The sequence below is a fragment of the Hyperoodon ampullatus genome (assembly GCF_949752795.1).
Source record: "Hyperoodon ampullatus genome assembly, chromosome: 12".
Classification (NCBI taxonomy): domain Eukaryota; kingdom Metazoa; phylum Chordata; class Mammalia; order Artiodactyla; family Ziphiidae; genus Hyperoodon; species Hyperoodon ampullatus.
The window spans coordinates 22,660,940-22,676,669 of NC_136925.1; the positions used below are offsets into that span (position 1 = coordinate 22,660,940).

The 15,730-nt window shown below is 45.5% G+C and overlaps 1 protein-coding gene across 4 annotated transcripts in view; it reads left to right on the forward strand.

Moving 5' to 3' along the window:
* Positions 1–5,001: 5,001 nt before the first annotated feature.
* ANKRD6 (ankyrin repeat domain 6) overlaps positions 5,002–15,730 on the forward strand; it is a gene marked incomplete at both ends in the record, with an annotated part of 81,977 nt that continues 71,248 nt past the window's right edge. For all 4 annotated transcript variants that reach the window (XM_079716927.1, XM_079716928.1, XM_079716929.1 and 1 more), the window contains one exon: positions 5,002–5,121. In XM_079716927.1, the coding sequence (XP_079573053.1) occupies positions 5,002–5,121 (120 nt within the window). The remainder of the gene's footprint in view (positions 5,122–15,730) is intronic.

The following is a 15,730-nucleotide window of genomic DNA, read 5'->3' on the forward strand; positions in this document are numbered from 1 at the left end:
TGTCTGGGTCTCCACTGTTTCCACAAAACGGGCATTTCCATAACTGTTGTCACAAAGGCAGTTCATTACAGATGTTGACCCCTCCTGCATTCCTCCGTCCCTTACAACACGTGCATTCATCTCCCCGTATTACTGTTGAAAGAATACAAACTTCGTTTCTCTGCCGTCTGAGCATCATTCAAAAGCACTCCGCCCATCTGTGAATCATTCCCTGACTCTGATCAGAGCAGTGTTACAGGTCCTCTGCTGGCAGGAGGGAGCAGTCCAACAAAGTCTGAAGACCCAAGACTTCTGTGCCAGGCAGACTAGGAAGCCACCAAACATTGCGAGCTGAATGGATGTCTTACTGAGCTTTTAGATGTGATCGGGCCAGTACTGGCAGAGGAAGCTCAAGGGGAAAAGGCAGCAGGCACTGTAACGTAAATCACTGCAGACCCTTGGGCGTAACAGCCCTAGGAAGCTAATGATCTCTCCAGGAAAGGAACTGACCGTGCTTTTCCAGCAACAGAACACGATGTAGAACGGGGAGGACAGGCCCCCGGATGTGAGTACAATCTCTCAACACAGGGTTTGGACAGTAGGAGCAAAGCGAGTTATCGTAACTGCTGGTCCTCCATAACCACTGGTTCCTGGGTGCCTGTGGACCGTCTCTGGGTGGGCTGTGCATAATGCCTGGCTGGGACTTTTGTTTGCAGGTTTCTTCTAGAATACTTGCCTGTTAGGAGACTGAATGCAGTGGCTTTGGAATACCGGTACCGGGGGACTTTGTTGTAAATCTTCAAGAAAACCTCATAGACCTTTCACTATAAAAAGAAAACCGATCGGATCACAGACCAAGCAGCTGTTTGGCCCTCTGGCATTTGTAATGAGAGACAAAAACACCGGCGAACTGGAGAACAATGAAAATGGGGCCGTGGACTGGGAGGAAGGAGGGAAATCTTTCTTAGGAAGCTAAATCCCTTTCTAGATTCATGATGCTCATGGCGTACTTATGATCATGCGTTTATTTCATTTCTGCTTACAGAACTTGCAGCTTGTTTGCATTTTAAGGTTTTTCTCCTGTGAAGAATGCTGTGAAAGTGACAAAGAGGGATGTGATTGATAGACTTGGGGCAGAAATTCCTCACCGCCAGCAACAGGAAGTGTCTTGAATGCTAGGTGATCTATTTGGAAGCGGAAGCTCAGATTGAATGAGGGAACGGAGCTGCTTGCAGCCTGGGTACCCAACAGGTTGGCAGTGAAGTTTAACTCCTTGATTGCAGACTGTTCACCAACCCTCTCTATTCCTCTCCCCTCCCCACTCACTGTTGGGGGTCCAACAGCCTCTTTATTCCTCTCCCCAGCCCACTTCCTTCCCCCTGGTTTGATCTGTCAGTTCAGAGGGATCAGATAAGAAGCCAAGTATCCCCTCACTGCAAAAGGATGGAGATCATTGTTCTAGGTGGGAGGTAAGGATACAAAGGTTTAGGGCAGTGATCATGAGAGAGGTGGAAAGGAACGTGAGCTGGGCCCTGCACCCCAACCGAAGGTGGGAGTCAGAAAGGAGGCAGAGGGACTTCCCTGGCGGTCCAGTGGTTAAGACTCCGTGCTTCCATTGCAGGCGGCACGGGTTTGATCTCAGTTTGGGTTTGATCCCCGGTTGGGGAACTAAGATCCCACATGCTGCACGGCAGGGCCAAAAAAAAAAAGAAAAAGAAAGAAGGAGGCAGAAAAGAAGACTCAGCCACTGTGATCCCTCCCTCCGCCCCCCTCTGCTGTGTGTAAATGAAAATGAAGGCGAATACTGGAGATCCTACTAGTGAGGCTACTGGATTGAAATTGAGCATGAACTTGAGACACCCAAGCACAGAGCGATGGTGCTAGCAGCAGACTAGGAACTGGAAGCCTGGGATTCTGTTCCTGATTTTGCAGGCAGTTTTCTGGGCAACTCTGGTGGTGGTGAGGTATCCAGAATCTCACGGGGGACCTATCCTGAAGGCCGCTCTCTGCCTCCCGTGGGCTGTGCACTGGCCGTGGTGGAGGGTGTGGGATGGCTTGGGGGTGGGGAGCATTTTATTCTTAAGTAGCTGCCATTGAAATTTTAAAAAAAGAAAAACCAAAATGCTGACATTTCTGCTTGGCCAACATTTTCTCACAAATGTAGTGTTTCTGTCTCTTAAAAAAAAAAAAAAAGGAATAGTAATGTGCCGCTGGGCTTGTAAAGGGCTGTTTACCAAAGGTGATTATGGGCTATCTCAGTAGCTGGCAACCATGGCAATCAGTGCACCTTGGCTTTTGTCTCAGTGTCCCCGAGGCTGAATTTATGGCATGGGACGGAAGGGAGGGAGGGGAGGGACTGTCAGTGTAGACAGGCAGGTTAACCCGTGCTTCCATTGCTGGGGAGGCCGGACAGCTTGGCTGATGGGCTGCCCTGGGGTTGCAGCAAGAAGATCTCTATCCCCAGGAGTTAAGCTGTGGAGTGAAATTGTGAAATTTTAGCCATGATGATAATGTGTGTATGAACCGGGCCATTGTACTTGAGACACTCAGATGCCCGTTGCAGGAAAGGTTTGGGAAATAAATAACAAATGAGTGAGTGCAGAAGAATGTGGCTGAGGGAGGGAGAGCATTTAGGAAGCCAGGGCTAATTTTCTGCGTTTTCCTGCCATTTGGGCCTGGAGTGCTTTCGCAGGATTGGGGCAGACAGATCAGAAGCTCAGGGTAATTGGTTTGAAGGTGCCGCAGATTACCTGAATAAAGAGAGGAATGTATCCTGTGTTTACGAAAACAAACCACTCCCAAACAGTAGAACATTCTGGGAAACATAACGCCCAAACTACAGTCTTTCAGTGCGACCCTGGGAATTTCCAAAGGCTTTTCCAGCTCCATTTCTCTCTGTTTTGAGTCTCAACTTTATTCTTTCATTGGCGCATTCATTCAGCAAAGATTTGGGGTGCATCCCAGTGATCTCTGACCGTGGCTGCGGGAGGGGTCCCCTGCTTGTACCTTCTCCAGGTTTGTTGCGCTTCTGATGGGCCTGGTGATCAGAGCAGCATGGGTTTGTGAGGGTTCCTCGTGCCTCTTTCCCTGCTATCTCTCTCTTTTTTTTTTTTTGGCTGTGCTGCGTGGCTTGTGGGATCTCAGTTCCTCGACCAGGGATTGAACCTGTGCCCTCGACAGTGAAAGCGCGGAGTTCTAACCACTGGACCGCCAGGGAAGTCCCTTTCCTTGCTCTTTTTTATCCACATTTTGGGCAACAGATGGACGACAGTGAGAAGATTTGATCATTTGCAAGCTGAGCAGGGAGAAGAATGACCTTTCGGAAGTTACTCACATTTGGCCAATACTTTCACGTAATAAAATACCATCTTTAGTCCCTACCACAGTCCTGTTGTTCTGTCTGTTTTATACATGAACGTTTAACCCCAGCTGCCTGGAGCTGCTGGTGACACGAGCCACCTGGATGTCACGGTGATGCAGAGTCAGAGCAGGTACCGACCAGCCCTTTCTCAGTCACATCACAGCCAGTGCCTTACTCTTTACAGATTGAAAGGAGCATGGGGTTTGCCTGGAAACCTCTGTAAAGGACGTCTGTATCTTCTGGTCCTTCATAACTAGAATGTGTGGTAGAGCCTGGGATTCCTTGTGGTACAGCATTTTCTTTCCATCTGCAGTATTGGTATTTTTAGTAAGTACATTTTAAAACTAAAAGAGGCCCACATTGCCTTGCTCTCCTAATAGGAATAGGTCAGAGTCTTTTTTTTTTTTTTTTTTTTTTTGTGGTATGCGGGCCTCTCACTGTTGTGGCCTCTCCCGTTGCGGAGCACAGGCTTCGGACGTGCAGGCTCAGCGGCCATGGCTCACGGGCCCAGCCGCCCCGCGGCATGTGGGATCTTCCCGGACCGGGACACGAACCCGTGTCCCCTGCATCGGCAGGCGGACTCTCAACCACTGCGCCACCAGGGAAGCCCAGGTCAGGTTCTTAAGCTTTCCTTCTTTGGCCCCCAAAACCCTTCACCTTTGGCATAATACCAGTGGCTTTGGTTTGCTCTAATGGTGGTCCAGCGCTACTGGGAAGAGTCAGTCTTTAAAATTCTATCCATTTGGCCATTTTGTGGAAAGAGGGCATGAGTTTCCTGCTAGTTATACCCCCAGACCACTGCTCCGAGCCGGGGCTCAGCATCCTGTCGCCGGTTTGAATTGCCCACTTACTTCCCTCTTGTTAAGCCCCTCCCTAGAGGAACTGTTTGTAGCATCACTTTGGTTCCCCAGATGGGTTGTTCCAGCAGTTATTGGTTAGGGGATGGTCCGGGCCTGCTCCCAGCTCTGCATCTGTTGCAGAATTCTGGAACCTGCACCATGTACAATGGGAAAAGGATGAAGGAAGAGAAGGGCCGGACATGCTGGGAGAAAGCCCCGTGAATGTGGCCCCCTCCTCAGGGTCTCTGTGGGGTGTGGTCCACAGGCACCTAACCGGCCAGGGGAATAGGCATGTTAGCCGTGGCGGGCCCACAAAATACAGTCCAGAGGGCCCTGTGTGGTCTTACACAGTGTAGTTTCCTGCTGAGGGTGGGCCTGGAAACCAGGCTACATTCAGGGGATCGTGTCAGGCCGCTGCTGCCTGGGTGGGAGATGCAGAGCGGTGGTCTGGAGTCTGCGGGGGTGGGGATGGGAGCGGGGTGTTGCCGTATACTCTCCGCCTTCCACGTGCAAGTTCAGGGTTTGCTCTGCAGAGGGTGCTTCCCGCCTGTCCTGTCTCCCCCAGCATCCCTCCCCTGCACTGAGCAATCAGCAGATGCTCTAAAACTAGGGAGGAGAGGTGTGGCCTGTCCTGGGTGCTGAGTGGTGCTGATGGCAGCTTTGTTCTGTAACCCCTAGGTCCCAAAGATGGCATAGTGATGAAGGCACCTTCCAATGATCGGAACGTCTTTACCCGAGGGTGCCTGCCTGGGCCCGTGGCATCGCGTTTAGCCAAAGGAACTTGTCTACCACTTCCTGGAAAACGTCTTTCTCTCCTAATTCATGAGCCAGCAGGATGCGGTCGCCGCGCTTTCAGAACGCCTGCTCATAGCTGCATACAAAGGCCAGGCGGAGAATGTGGTTCAGCTCATCAACAAGGGTGCCAAGGTAGCGGTTACCAAGGTAACAAGAGAATAAACACTTTAGCCGTTCCCTGGGGAAAAGCCTGCCTCTTAAGCATTGTCCATAAAACTGTTGTGTTGGCTTCAGTTTTCAAAGAACTGGTTGGTTTTGTTTTTTGTTTTAGTTTTTCCAGTGCTGGAGGTTTGGGGAGAAAGAAGAAGGATTAAAAATGCTTTCGTTGCTATCTTTCAAATGGAGTCACTTGTAATTAGCATTTGACCCTCTTTAAAATCGCAGTGTGGCTTTTTCTCACCTACTTCTTTAGCCAGATGGACAAGAGATCTCTCTGGAGAAACTGGGGCACGAGAACTTACTGGGTAGAATGTTTGTGCGAGAATCACGTTAGGCTCCCTTGGGAGGCCTGTGGACGGGGCAGCCCAGACGCCATGCAGAACCTCACTGCTCCCATCTGGACAGTGATGGGCTTGGACCAGATGCCTCCCAATGACCTCTTTAGGCTGATTTCACGTGGGTCAGTGAGAATGTGTGGCAGGCTTTGGAGGGCATTGCTGACCCCTCACCAACAGATGACACCATGGTAGGTGAGAGAATGCACAGGCCCAAGGGCAGTTTTATAGCAAAACTGAGGTAAGGCAGGCTCTGCCCAGTTAGGTGACAAGTGCAAATACATAGATGAAGTAATGCTGACGGCAAACACTTAGTATTGCTCTAAGCACTTTATAGGCCTCTAGAAGAGGTTCTCTTTTCATCCTCACTTTAGAGATGAGGAAACTGAGGCACAGAAAGATTGAAGTAATTTACTCAAGGGGCCCCCAGCTGCTGAGTGGCAAAACTGCAACTTGGACCCAGTTATGACTCCAGAGCCCCCACTCCAGGCCACCCCAGAGAGAGCCATGGAGAGAGGCGAAGTTTCATTTTCAAATAGTAACGTCTGTTGACCTCTGACCTCCTATGGCAAAGATTGGCCAGCTCACATTTTTAGTTAGTCACATGCAGTCTCTGTATTTCCTGCTTCTGATGTGTGCTTTTTCCAGCACCACCAAGCAGTTAACTCAATTCTGGCAGTATCTGTCTGGAGATAGCATCAGATCTCACAGGCTAAGGGCTCAGTCCCATAAGACTGCTTCAGACACCAGTCACAAGTCCAGGTTGTCACCTGTGCTTCTGACTGACTGGCTATAAATCAGAGGTTCCCACACCTCACTCCTTGGGTTGAATTAATTGGCTAAAGCAGCTCACAGAACTCAGGAAAACATTTTACTTAACCAGATTACCAGTTTATTATAAAAGCATATAACTTAGGAACAGGCAGATGGAGGAGATGCAGAGGGCAAGGTACGGGGAAAGGAGGCTGAGCTTCCATGCCTCTACGCGCACCACCCTCCCAGCACCTCTGTGTGGTCACCAACCCAGAAGTTCCCTGAACCCTGTCCTCTGGGTTTTTATGGAGGCTTCATTACATAGACATTATTGACTAAATCATTGGCCATTGGTGATTGATTCAACCTCCAGCCTCTCTCCCCTCCCTGGAGGTCAGGGAAGTGTGACTGAAAGTTCCAACCTGTAATCACAGTTGGTTCCCCTGGCAACCAGCCCTCCATCCTTAGGGCTTTCCATAAGTTATCTTATTAATATAACCTCAGGTGTGGTTGAAAGGAGTTTATTATGAATAACACACTCCTTTCACCTTTATGGCTCTGGAGCTATTTCAGGAGCTGATAGCAGAAGACCGACTTTTATAACAAAAGATGCTCCGGTTGCTCTTATCACTTAGGAAATTCCAAGGAGCTGTGAGGAGCTGTGAGCCAGGAACGGAGGTTAAGAGCAAATCTGTATTTCTTTTTCTTTTAATTAATTAATTTTTTATTTATTTTATTTTTGGCCACGTTGGGTCTTCATTGCAGCCCGTGGGCTTTCTCTAATTGCGGCGAGAAGGGGCTACTCTTCATTGTGGTGTGCAGGCTTCTCATGCGGTGGCTTCTCGTGTTGCAGAGCACGGGCTCTAAGCACACGGGCTTCAGGAGTTGTGGCACGTGGGCTCTAGAGCGCAGGATCAGTAGTTGTGGCGCACGGGCTTAGTTGCTCCGCAGCATGTGGAATCTTCCTGGACCAGGAATCGAGCCTGTGTCTCCTGTATTGGCAGGCGGATTCTTAACCACTGCGCTACCAGGGAAGCCCTATGTTTCTTATTATAAGTCACAGTATCACAATGCTTGTCTCTAGAGAGACTGAAAGCCTTTGGGTACTCAGAGTTCACCCATTAGCCTAACAGCACTCTGACCTAGGTGGTGACTAGGTTGTATGGAATCCAGGGTGAAGGGAACCTTGACTCAGGCCTCGGCATGATCTACCCACAGCTCTTCAGGACCCAGGCAGTCACACATGGGAGAAAGTACAGGAACTCTGTAGTTAGGGCACGTGTGCACACATTTTAACTTTGCTGTGTTTGCTAATTGTGCAAGTTGCTTAACTTCTTTGAGCCTCAGTTGCCTTACCTGTAAAATGGGGATAATAATACCAACCTTTCAGAATTGTTTTAATAATAACTTATTAAAGCACTTAGCTCATAGTCTGCAAGTTCTCTTTTTTAAACAGTATAATTTGCTTTTTAAAAAACAGCTTTATTGAGGTATAACTTACATGCCAAAAAGCTTACCCATTTTAAGTGTGAAATTTGATAATTTTTTTAAAAGTATTATTTATTTATTTGGCTCCGCCAGGTCTTAGTTGCGGCGTGTGGGATCTAGTTCCCCGACCAGGGATTGAACCCAGGCCCCCTGCATTGGGAGCATGGAGTCTTAACCACTGAAACACCAGGGAAGTCCCTGAAATTTGATCATTTTTCATGTATTTACAGAGTTGTGCAACCAACACCATGTTCTAGTTTTAGTACATTTCTAATTTTAGAATCCCAGTAAGAAACTCCATACTTCTTAGCTCTCATTCCCCATTCCCATCCCCAGCTCCTGGCAACCATTGATCTACTTTCTGTTTCTACAAATTTCCCTTTTATGGACACTTTATATAAATAGAATCATACATGATGTGGTCTTTTGTGTCTGGGTATTTTCATTTAGCCTACTGTTTTCAAGGTTCATCTGTGTTGTAGCATGCATTTTCTTTTATTGCAGAATATTATCCCACTATATACATATACCACATTTTGTTTATCCAGTCATCAGTTGATGGACATTTTGGGTTGTTTCTGGTTTAGAACTATTACGAATAATGCTGCTGTGAACATATTTGTTCTCATTTCTCTTGGGTAGACACCTTGGAGTGGAATTGCTGGGTCACATGGTAAATCTATGTTTAACATTTTAAGGAACTGCCAAGCTATATTCCAGAGTATCTACCATTTTACATTCCCAACAGCAGTGTATGAAGCTTCCAGTCTGTCTGTGTCCTCACCAATGCTTGTTATTGTCTTTTTTTTTTTACATCACTTGCTTTTTAATAATTATCAAAGTAAAGCATGCACATAGAAGCTTTAAAAGTATAAGTTCAAATACTGTTAAGAAGGCTTTTAACAAAAACTCCAATCTGCTCCCCTGCAGAAAAAACTTTTAAATTTTTCAAATTTATTTTTTCCTGGCATTTATTTTAATATTTCTAATGAATATGCAAATACTACTAATTTGATTAATCAGTTTAATTTTTAATTTAAAAACAATTTAGGTATTATTTTAATTTTTATGTTGCACATACCCATAAGTTAAAGCACCAAATATTTTTACTATGTTTGCCTTCTTTTTTTTTTTTTTTTTTTTTTTGCTGTATGCGGGCCTCTCACTGTTGTGGCCTCTCCCGTTGCGGAACGCAGGCTCAGAGGCCACGGCTCACGGGCCCAGCCGCTCCGCGGCATGTGGGATCTTCCCAGACCAGGGCACGAACCCGCGTCCCCTGCATCGGCCGGTGGACTCTCAACCACTGCGCCACCAGGGAAGCCCTGCCTTCCATTTTTGATTCTCCGTAGGCAACTACTTTCAATTCTTTCGGTAGATTCTTTTAGTGCTTACATCCATAAAGATATCCTGATACTGCTAAATCTTGATTTTTTTCCACTTTTGGCATTATCTGTTTAACAATATGAAAACCGATGATTTAAGATTTAGCTTTCTTTCCCTCTCCTACCCTCTCACACATACTTTCATGACAATGACCTCAGCATTTCATTTTTACATATTTTAACCAATTTATTCCAATTATAGCTGAGCCCTGTGGTATGTACTATCATAACATTAACTTTTTTGCAATAATTTGTTTACCCTGATATTTATAATCATCTTATATTTGTTTCTTTAGTTTTGTCTCTTACTGTCACTAATCGTCCCCATCTGTGTAATCTCTGGATGTGCAGGATGTTCGGTAGTCTCTCCGTTGATTCTCCTTGTAGAGCTGTGCCCTGGAGCCCCTTCCCCTGCTTCAGTCTGCAGTGGAGGCTCTCAGCCTCTGGCGGCTGTCTGAGGATCTGCCTTTAGTCTTACCCCTTACCGCTTTTATATATGTTGACTTGGTATTTTCTGGGCCCCAGTGTCTTTCTCCTTCTTTGTTTTGTTGTGGTACACCCTCTAGTACAATACTGTCTGAGAGAACTTTCTGTGATGGTGAAATGTTCAATATCTGTGCTGTCTAAACAGAGTAGCAACACATGGCTGTTGAGTACAGTTGAACAATAAGAGTTTGAACTGCGCGGGTCCACTTACACGTAGATTTTTTTCAATAGTAAATACTATAGTACCATGTGGTCGGTGGTTTGTTGAATCTGCGTATTTGGAACCGCAGATACTGAGGAACCATGGGTATGGAGGACCCGGGAATATGAATATCAGTTATACTCGGATTTTTGACAGCGTGGAGGGTTGGCACTATTAACCCTCATGTTGTTCAAGGGCCGGCTGTACTTGAAATGTGGCTAGGATGACTGAGGAACTGAATTTTAAATTTAATTTTAACTAATTAAGTTTAAATGCCATGTGTGGCTGGACTACCATATTGTTTGGTTTTTGTTTTGTTTTGTTTTGTTTTTTTGCGGTACGTGGGCCTCTCACTGTTGTGGCCTCTCCCGTTGTGGAGCACAGGCTCCAGACGCGCAGGCTCAGTGGCCATGGCTCACGGGCCCAGCCGCTCCACGGCATGTGGGATCCTCCCGGATTGGGGCACGAACCCGTGTCCCCTGCATCGGCAGGCGGACTCTCAACCACTGCGCCACCACGGAAGCCCTGTTTGGTTTTTTTAAAGGCTCCACAAGTTGAAGTCACATTTAATTTGTTTAGTTATATTAAAACACATTTATAAACATAATACCAAGCTTAATTTTAGGTATTTAATATTCACTTGCATCATGTGGACTTTCAAATTTATTACATTTTTAATTGGTTAATAATTTCAATTTACAAGCAGCTCATGCAGCTCAATATCAAAGAAACAAACAACCGAACCCAAAAATGGGCAGAAGACCTAAATAGACATTTCTCCAAAGAAGATATACAGATTGCCAACAAACACATGAAAGGATGCTCAACATCACTCATCATTAGAGAAATGCAAATCAAAACTACAATGAGGTATCACCTCACACCAGTCAGAATGGCCATCATCAAAAAATCTACAAACAATAAATGCTGGAGACGGTGTGGAGAAAAGGGAACCTTCTTGCACTGTTGGTGGGAATGTAAATTGATACAGCCACTATGGAGAACAGTATGGAGGTTCCTTAAAAAACTAAAAACAGGGCTTCCCTGGTGGCGCAGTGGTTGAGAGTCCGCCTGCCGATGCAGGGGACACGGGTTCGTGCCCTGGTCCGGGAAGATCCCACATGCCGCAGAGCGGCTAGGCCCGTGTGCCATGGCCGCTGAGCCTGCGCGTCCAGAGCCTGTGCTCCACAACGGGAGAGGCCACAACAGTGAGAGGCCCGCATACTGCAAAAAAAAAAAACAAAAAACTAAAAACAGAGCTACCATACGACCCAGCAATCCCACTACTGGGCATATACCCTGAGAAAACCATAATTCAAGAAGAGTCATGTACCACAATGTTCATTGCAGCACTATTTACAATAGTCAGGTCATGGAAGCAACCTAGGTGTCCATTGACAGATGAATGGATAAAGAAGATGTGGCACGTATATACAATGGAATATTAGCCATAAAAAGAAGTGCAACAGTTATTTGTAGTGAGGTGGATGGACCTAGAGTCTGTCATACAGAGTGAAGTAAGTCAGAAAGAGGAAAACAAATACCGTGTGTTAACACATATATATGGAATCTAAAAAAAAAAAAAGGTACTAAAGAACCTAGGGGCAGGACGGGAATAAAGATGCAGACATAGAGAATGGACTTGAGGACACGGGGAGGGGGAAGGGTAAGACGGGACAAAGTGAGAGAGTGACATGGACATATATACACTACCAAATGTAAAATAGATAGCTAGTGGGAAGCAGCCGCATAGCACAGGGAGATCAGCTCTGTGCTTTGTGACCACCTAGAGGAGTGGGATAGGGAGGGTGGGAGGGAGGGAGACGCAAGAGGGAGGAGATATGGGGATATATGTATATGTATAGCTGATTCACTTTGTTATAAAGCAGACACTAACACACCATTGTAAAGCAGTTATACTCCAGTAAAGAGGTTAAAAAAAAATTTCATAGATACCTTGGATTTTTTATATAGTATACTGTCAAACCAAACATAATAAAATGTCTTCTTTATGAAAAAATCTTATAAAACTTATTTTGTTATCTTCATCAATAATCTACCGCATGTCATTTATTGGTTACCATATTGAATAGCACAGCTCGAATGCCTTCCTGAGAATGAGCGCACAGGAGAGACTAATCAGTTTTAGACACAATCTATTGCCGCTTTCTCTCCCACATTTCTCCCTATCTAGTTATATCACAGTTTTGGAGCAGATCCATAATTAGTGTGATTATATAAATGCTCTTCACTGGTGAGCCAATAATTGTACTATCATTACATTTCCATTGTTTGTATAACTTGCTGCTTTTCCTGAACTTGATCATTGCCTTGATTTTTAAATTTGTTTAGTTTTATTCAAACTTATAGTTAGATGTTTCCTCTACCTTTCAACTCTGTAAAACAGTTCTTAGAGGGAGTTCCCTGGTGGCCTAGTGGTTAGGATTCCAGGCTTTCACTGCCATGGTCCAGGTTCAACCCCTGGTCAGGGAACTGAGATCCTGCAAGCGTGCAGCGCGGCTGGGGAAAAACAAAACCAAACCAGTTCTTAGTGTAATTTCCATGGTTAAGCCTATCATGTATCTACCAGTTTTATTCTTTTCCTGGAGATATCCCTTCTGGAGTCATCCATCCTTCTGTTCCAGTTTGATCTGGGCTTCTCTCTAGTTCTGATGCATGCAGTCATCCTGAGAATTCCTTTCACCTCTCCCCTGTGTTAGACCCCCTGTTTGCCAAAACCCATGTCATCCTCATTTTGGTGGTGCATATCCTCTGGCAGTTTCCTAAGAGAGGGAACATGGGAGACAAATGTTTTGAGAGTCTGCATATCTGAAAACAAGATCTTTATTCTACCCTCTCATTTAATTGACAATTTGGTATGAAACCTAGAACTTCGAAGGCAACGTTTTATTGTTTTTGAGCCTTGTTCTTTTGTTTTTGAGTGTTGCTGTTGGGAAGTCAGCTCGTAGATTCTAACTTGCAGCTGCCTCCTGAAAGGCCTTTTGTATCCACTGTGCCCCCTGAAGGCCTGCCCACTCAGAACCCAGCTCATGAGCCTCCGCCACCAGGAAGTCCACCGAGAATGGTTCTGTGCAGGTGCCCTGCGTGGAGCTCACTTCCTCTGCGCTGGTGCAGCGCTTGCTGTGCGTTGGCTCCGTGTCCCTCAGAATTGCGTACTGCTCTGTGGGTGCTCAGAACTCCCCAGCAGACTATCACTCTGACCTGGGCCAGTTTCTGTTTTGTATTTCTCTGTGTTTGACACAGAAGGAAAGCTCTGGGTATGGAATCCAAAGACCTTGATACAGGTGCCTGCTCTACTGCTTATTAACTGCTTGTTAATGTAGGCCAGACTTTCTCAGCTTCTGCACTATTGATGTTTTGGGCCAGATAATTCTTTGTTGTGGGAGGTTGTCCTATGCATTGTAGACTGCCTTGCAGCACCTCTGGCCTCTGTTCATTAGATGCATGGTACTCTCTTCTCCCTGGTTGTGACGATCAAAAATGTCTCCAGACCTTGCCAAATGTCCCCTGGGAGGGGGGCACAATCACCCCTTGCTGAGAAGCATAGATGTAGGCAAATTTCTTCACTTTACAGGTCTCATTTTCCTCCCAAAACTTAGAGGATTTCCATAGGGCCTAAATGTGATAATACATGTGGCTGTAGTTATAAAATCTAAGTGGGCACAAAATATTGGGTCTGTTTTTTTAACCCCTCCAGTGCCTAGCACAGTACTCACTCATTAGGCCCCATGTGTGTCCAGTGAGGGGAATAATGTTGCTGAGTGTAAGTTGCTTACACTCAGTGCTTACTAGGTGTCAGCTACTCTTGTAAGAGTCTACAGTGATTAAGTCCTCTAAACCTCACCACAACTCTGTTCTCATTATACAGATGAGGAAACAGAGGCAAGGAGAGGTGAGGTAACCTTCCCAAAGTTTCAGAAAGTTTGAACCCCGACCCTCTGGCTCCAGAGTTTTTGCTCTTAAACACCGTGTTTTCCCTGTGTGTTTATGACTTTGGGTTGGGAACATCCTGTGGGCTGCTTGTTACTAGAGCATCTTCCTTGGCATCTTACACATAGGAGATATAATCTGCAAATGTTTTACTGACTAGTAACTCACGTGCCCAGGTACTTTAATAAAGCAGTTTCCCAATAGTGTAATGTACATGTGTGTAACATTTTATACTTTGCAAGTTATTTTTGTATATGTGCTGCTCATCCCCAGAACTCCATGAGCTTTTTCTTTTGGACTTGTGAGGAAATGGAGGCCCCAAAAGGGAAGTGACATACAAGCTAGCACGTGCCAGAGGTGGCACCAGAACCGGGATCTCCTGGCTCCCATGCTGATGTCATCTCTGTTACACCAGGGGCCTCAGATAAGGGCAGCCTCTTCTGTCCTCATGGGGATTTTACCTAGGAGCTAATAGTGTGTGGGTATGATACCTTATCCACCAAGCACGAGTGGAGTTGCCATGCACAGGACAAGTCATCAGAGGCAGTGGGCTTGGGAACTGGGAATTGGTGTAGAAACTACACTTAAACATTTAAAATTCATTTAAAAAAATTTTATTGGAGTATAGTTGATTTACAATGTTGTGTTAGTTGCTGCTGTACAGCAAAGTGAATCAGTTATACATATACATATATCCACTCTTTTTTAGATTCTTTTCCCCTATAGGTCATTACAGAGTATTGAGTAGAGTTCCCTGTGCTATTCAGTCGGTTCTTATTAGTTATCTCTTTTATATATAGTAGTGTATACATGTCAATTCCAATCTCCCAATTTATTCCTCCCCCACTTACCCCCTGGTAACCATAAGTTTGTTTTCTACATCTGTAACTCTGTGTTTTGTAGATGAGTTCCTTTGTACTCTTTTTTAGATTCCACATATAAGCGATATCGTATATTTGTTTTTCTCTGTCTGACTTACTCCACTCAGTATGAGAATCTCTAGGTCCACCTGTGTTGCTGCTAATCGCTTCATTTTTTTTTTTAGCAACTTTTTTTTAGTAAATTTATTTATTTGTTTGTTTGTTTGGCTGTGTTGGGTCTTTGTTGCTGCACATGGGCTTTCTCTAGTTGCACCAAGCGGTGGCTTCTCTTATTGCAGAGCACGGGCTCTAGGCTCACGGGCTTCAGTAGTTGCAGCACATGAGCTCAGTAGTTAGCGGCTCGTGGGCTCTAGAGCACAGGCTCAGTAATTGTGGCGCGTGGCTTAGTTGCTCCGCGGCATGTGGGATCTTCCCGGACCAGGGCTCGAACCCGTGTCCCCTGCAATGGCAGGCGGATTCTTAACCACTGTGCCACCAGGGAAGTTCCGCTCCAGTATCTTTTTAAAGAACTTTTAGGAAGCTGGTCCTTGGGATGTTTCACCACAGCTTTCGTTTTCTCTGAAAGTAACCAGACAGAGGTTATTTGATGCAGCTTTAGTTAAGAAAAATGCAGTTTCATTCATAAAATTAATGTTTATCAAATTTCTATTTGCTACCTACCACCACCCCTGAGTAATGACATAGGATTTAGATGATTACGAAGTACAGACCGCAGGGCCTCAAGGCATAGAAAGTGAGCCCCCCAGAGTTCACTGCTGAGTAGATGGGCAGAAAACTCAGCAGGTGGCAACATGGGGGGGGTAAAATATGGAGGAAGGCAAGGAAATAAAAGAACTAAAGACCATACGCAAACTTACGCAATGTCATGTGTATCTACTTTATGTAATTTATGTAAAATGTTATATTTGCATACATGTTCACGCACAAAGAACTTGGAAAAGAGTTACATTTATGTTGACCAGTTATATCCATTGATAAATGAAAACGGCAAATAGGAAAGTAGCAAGTGATGGGTACAGTCTGATGCATTTTGGTTAGAGCGCAAATCCACTTCTGTCTGCCAGCCTGCCTCTATTTGTGTGAGCACAGAGAACCGTGGGGAACACAAGAGACTGCTGA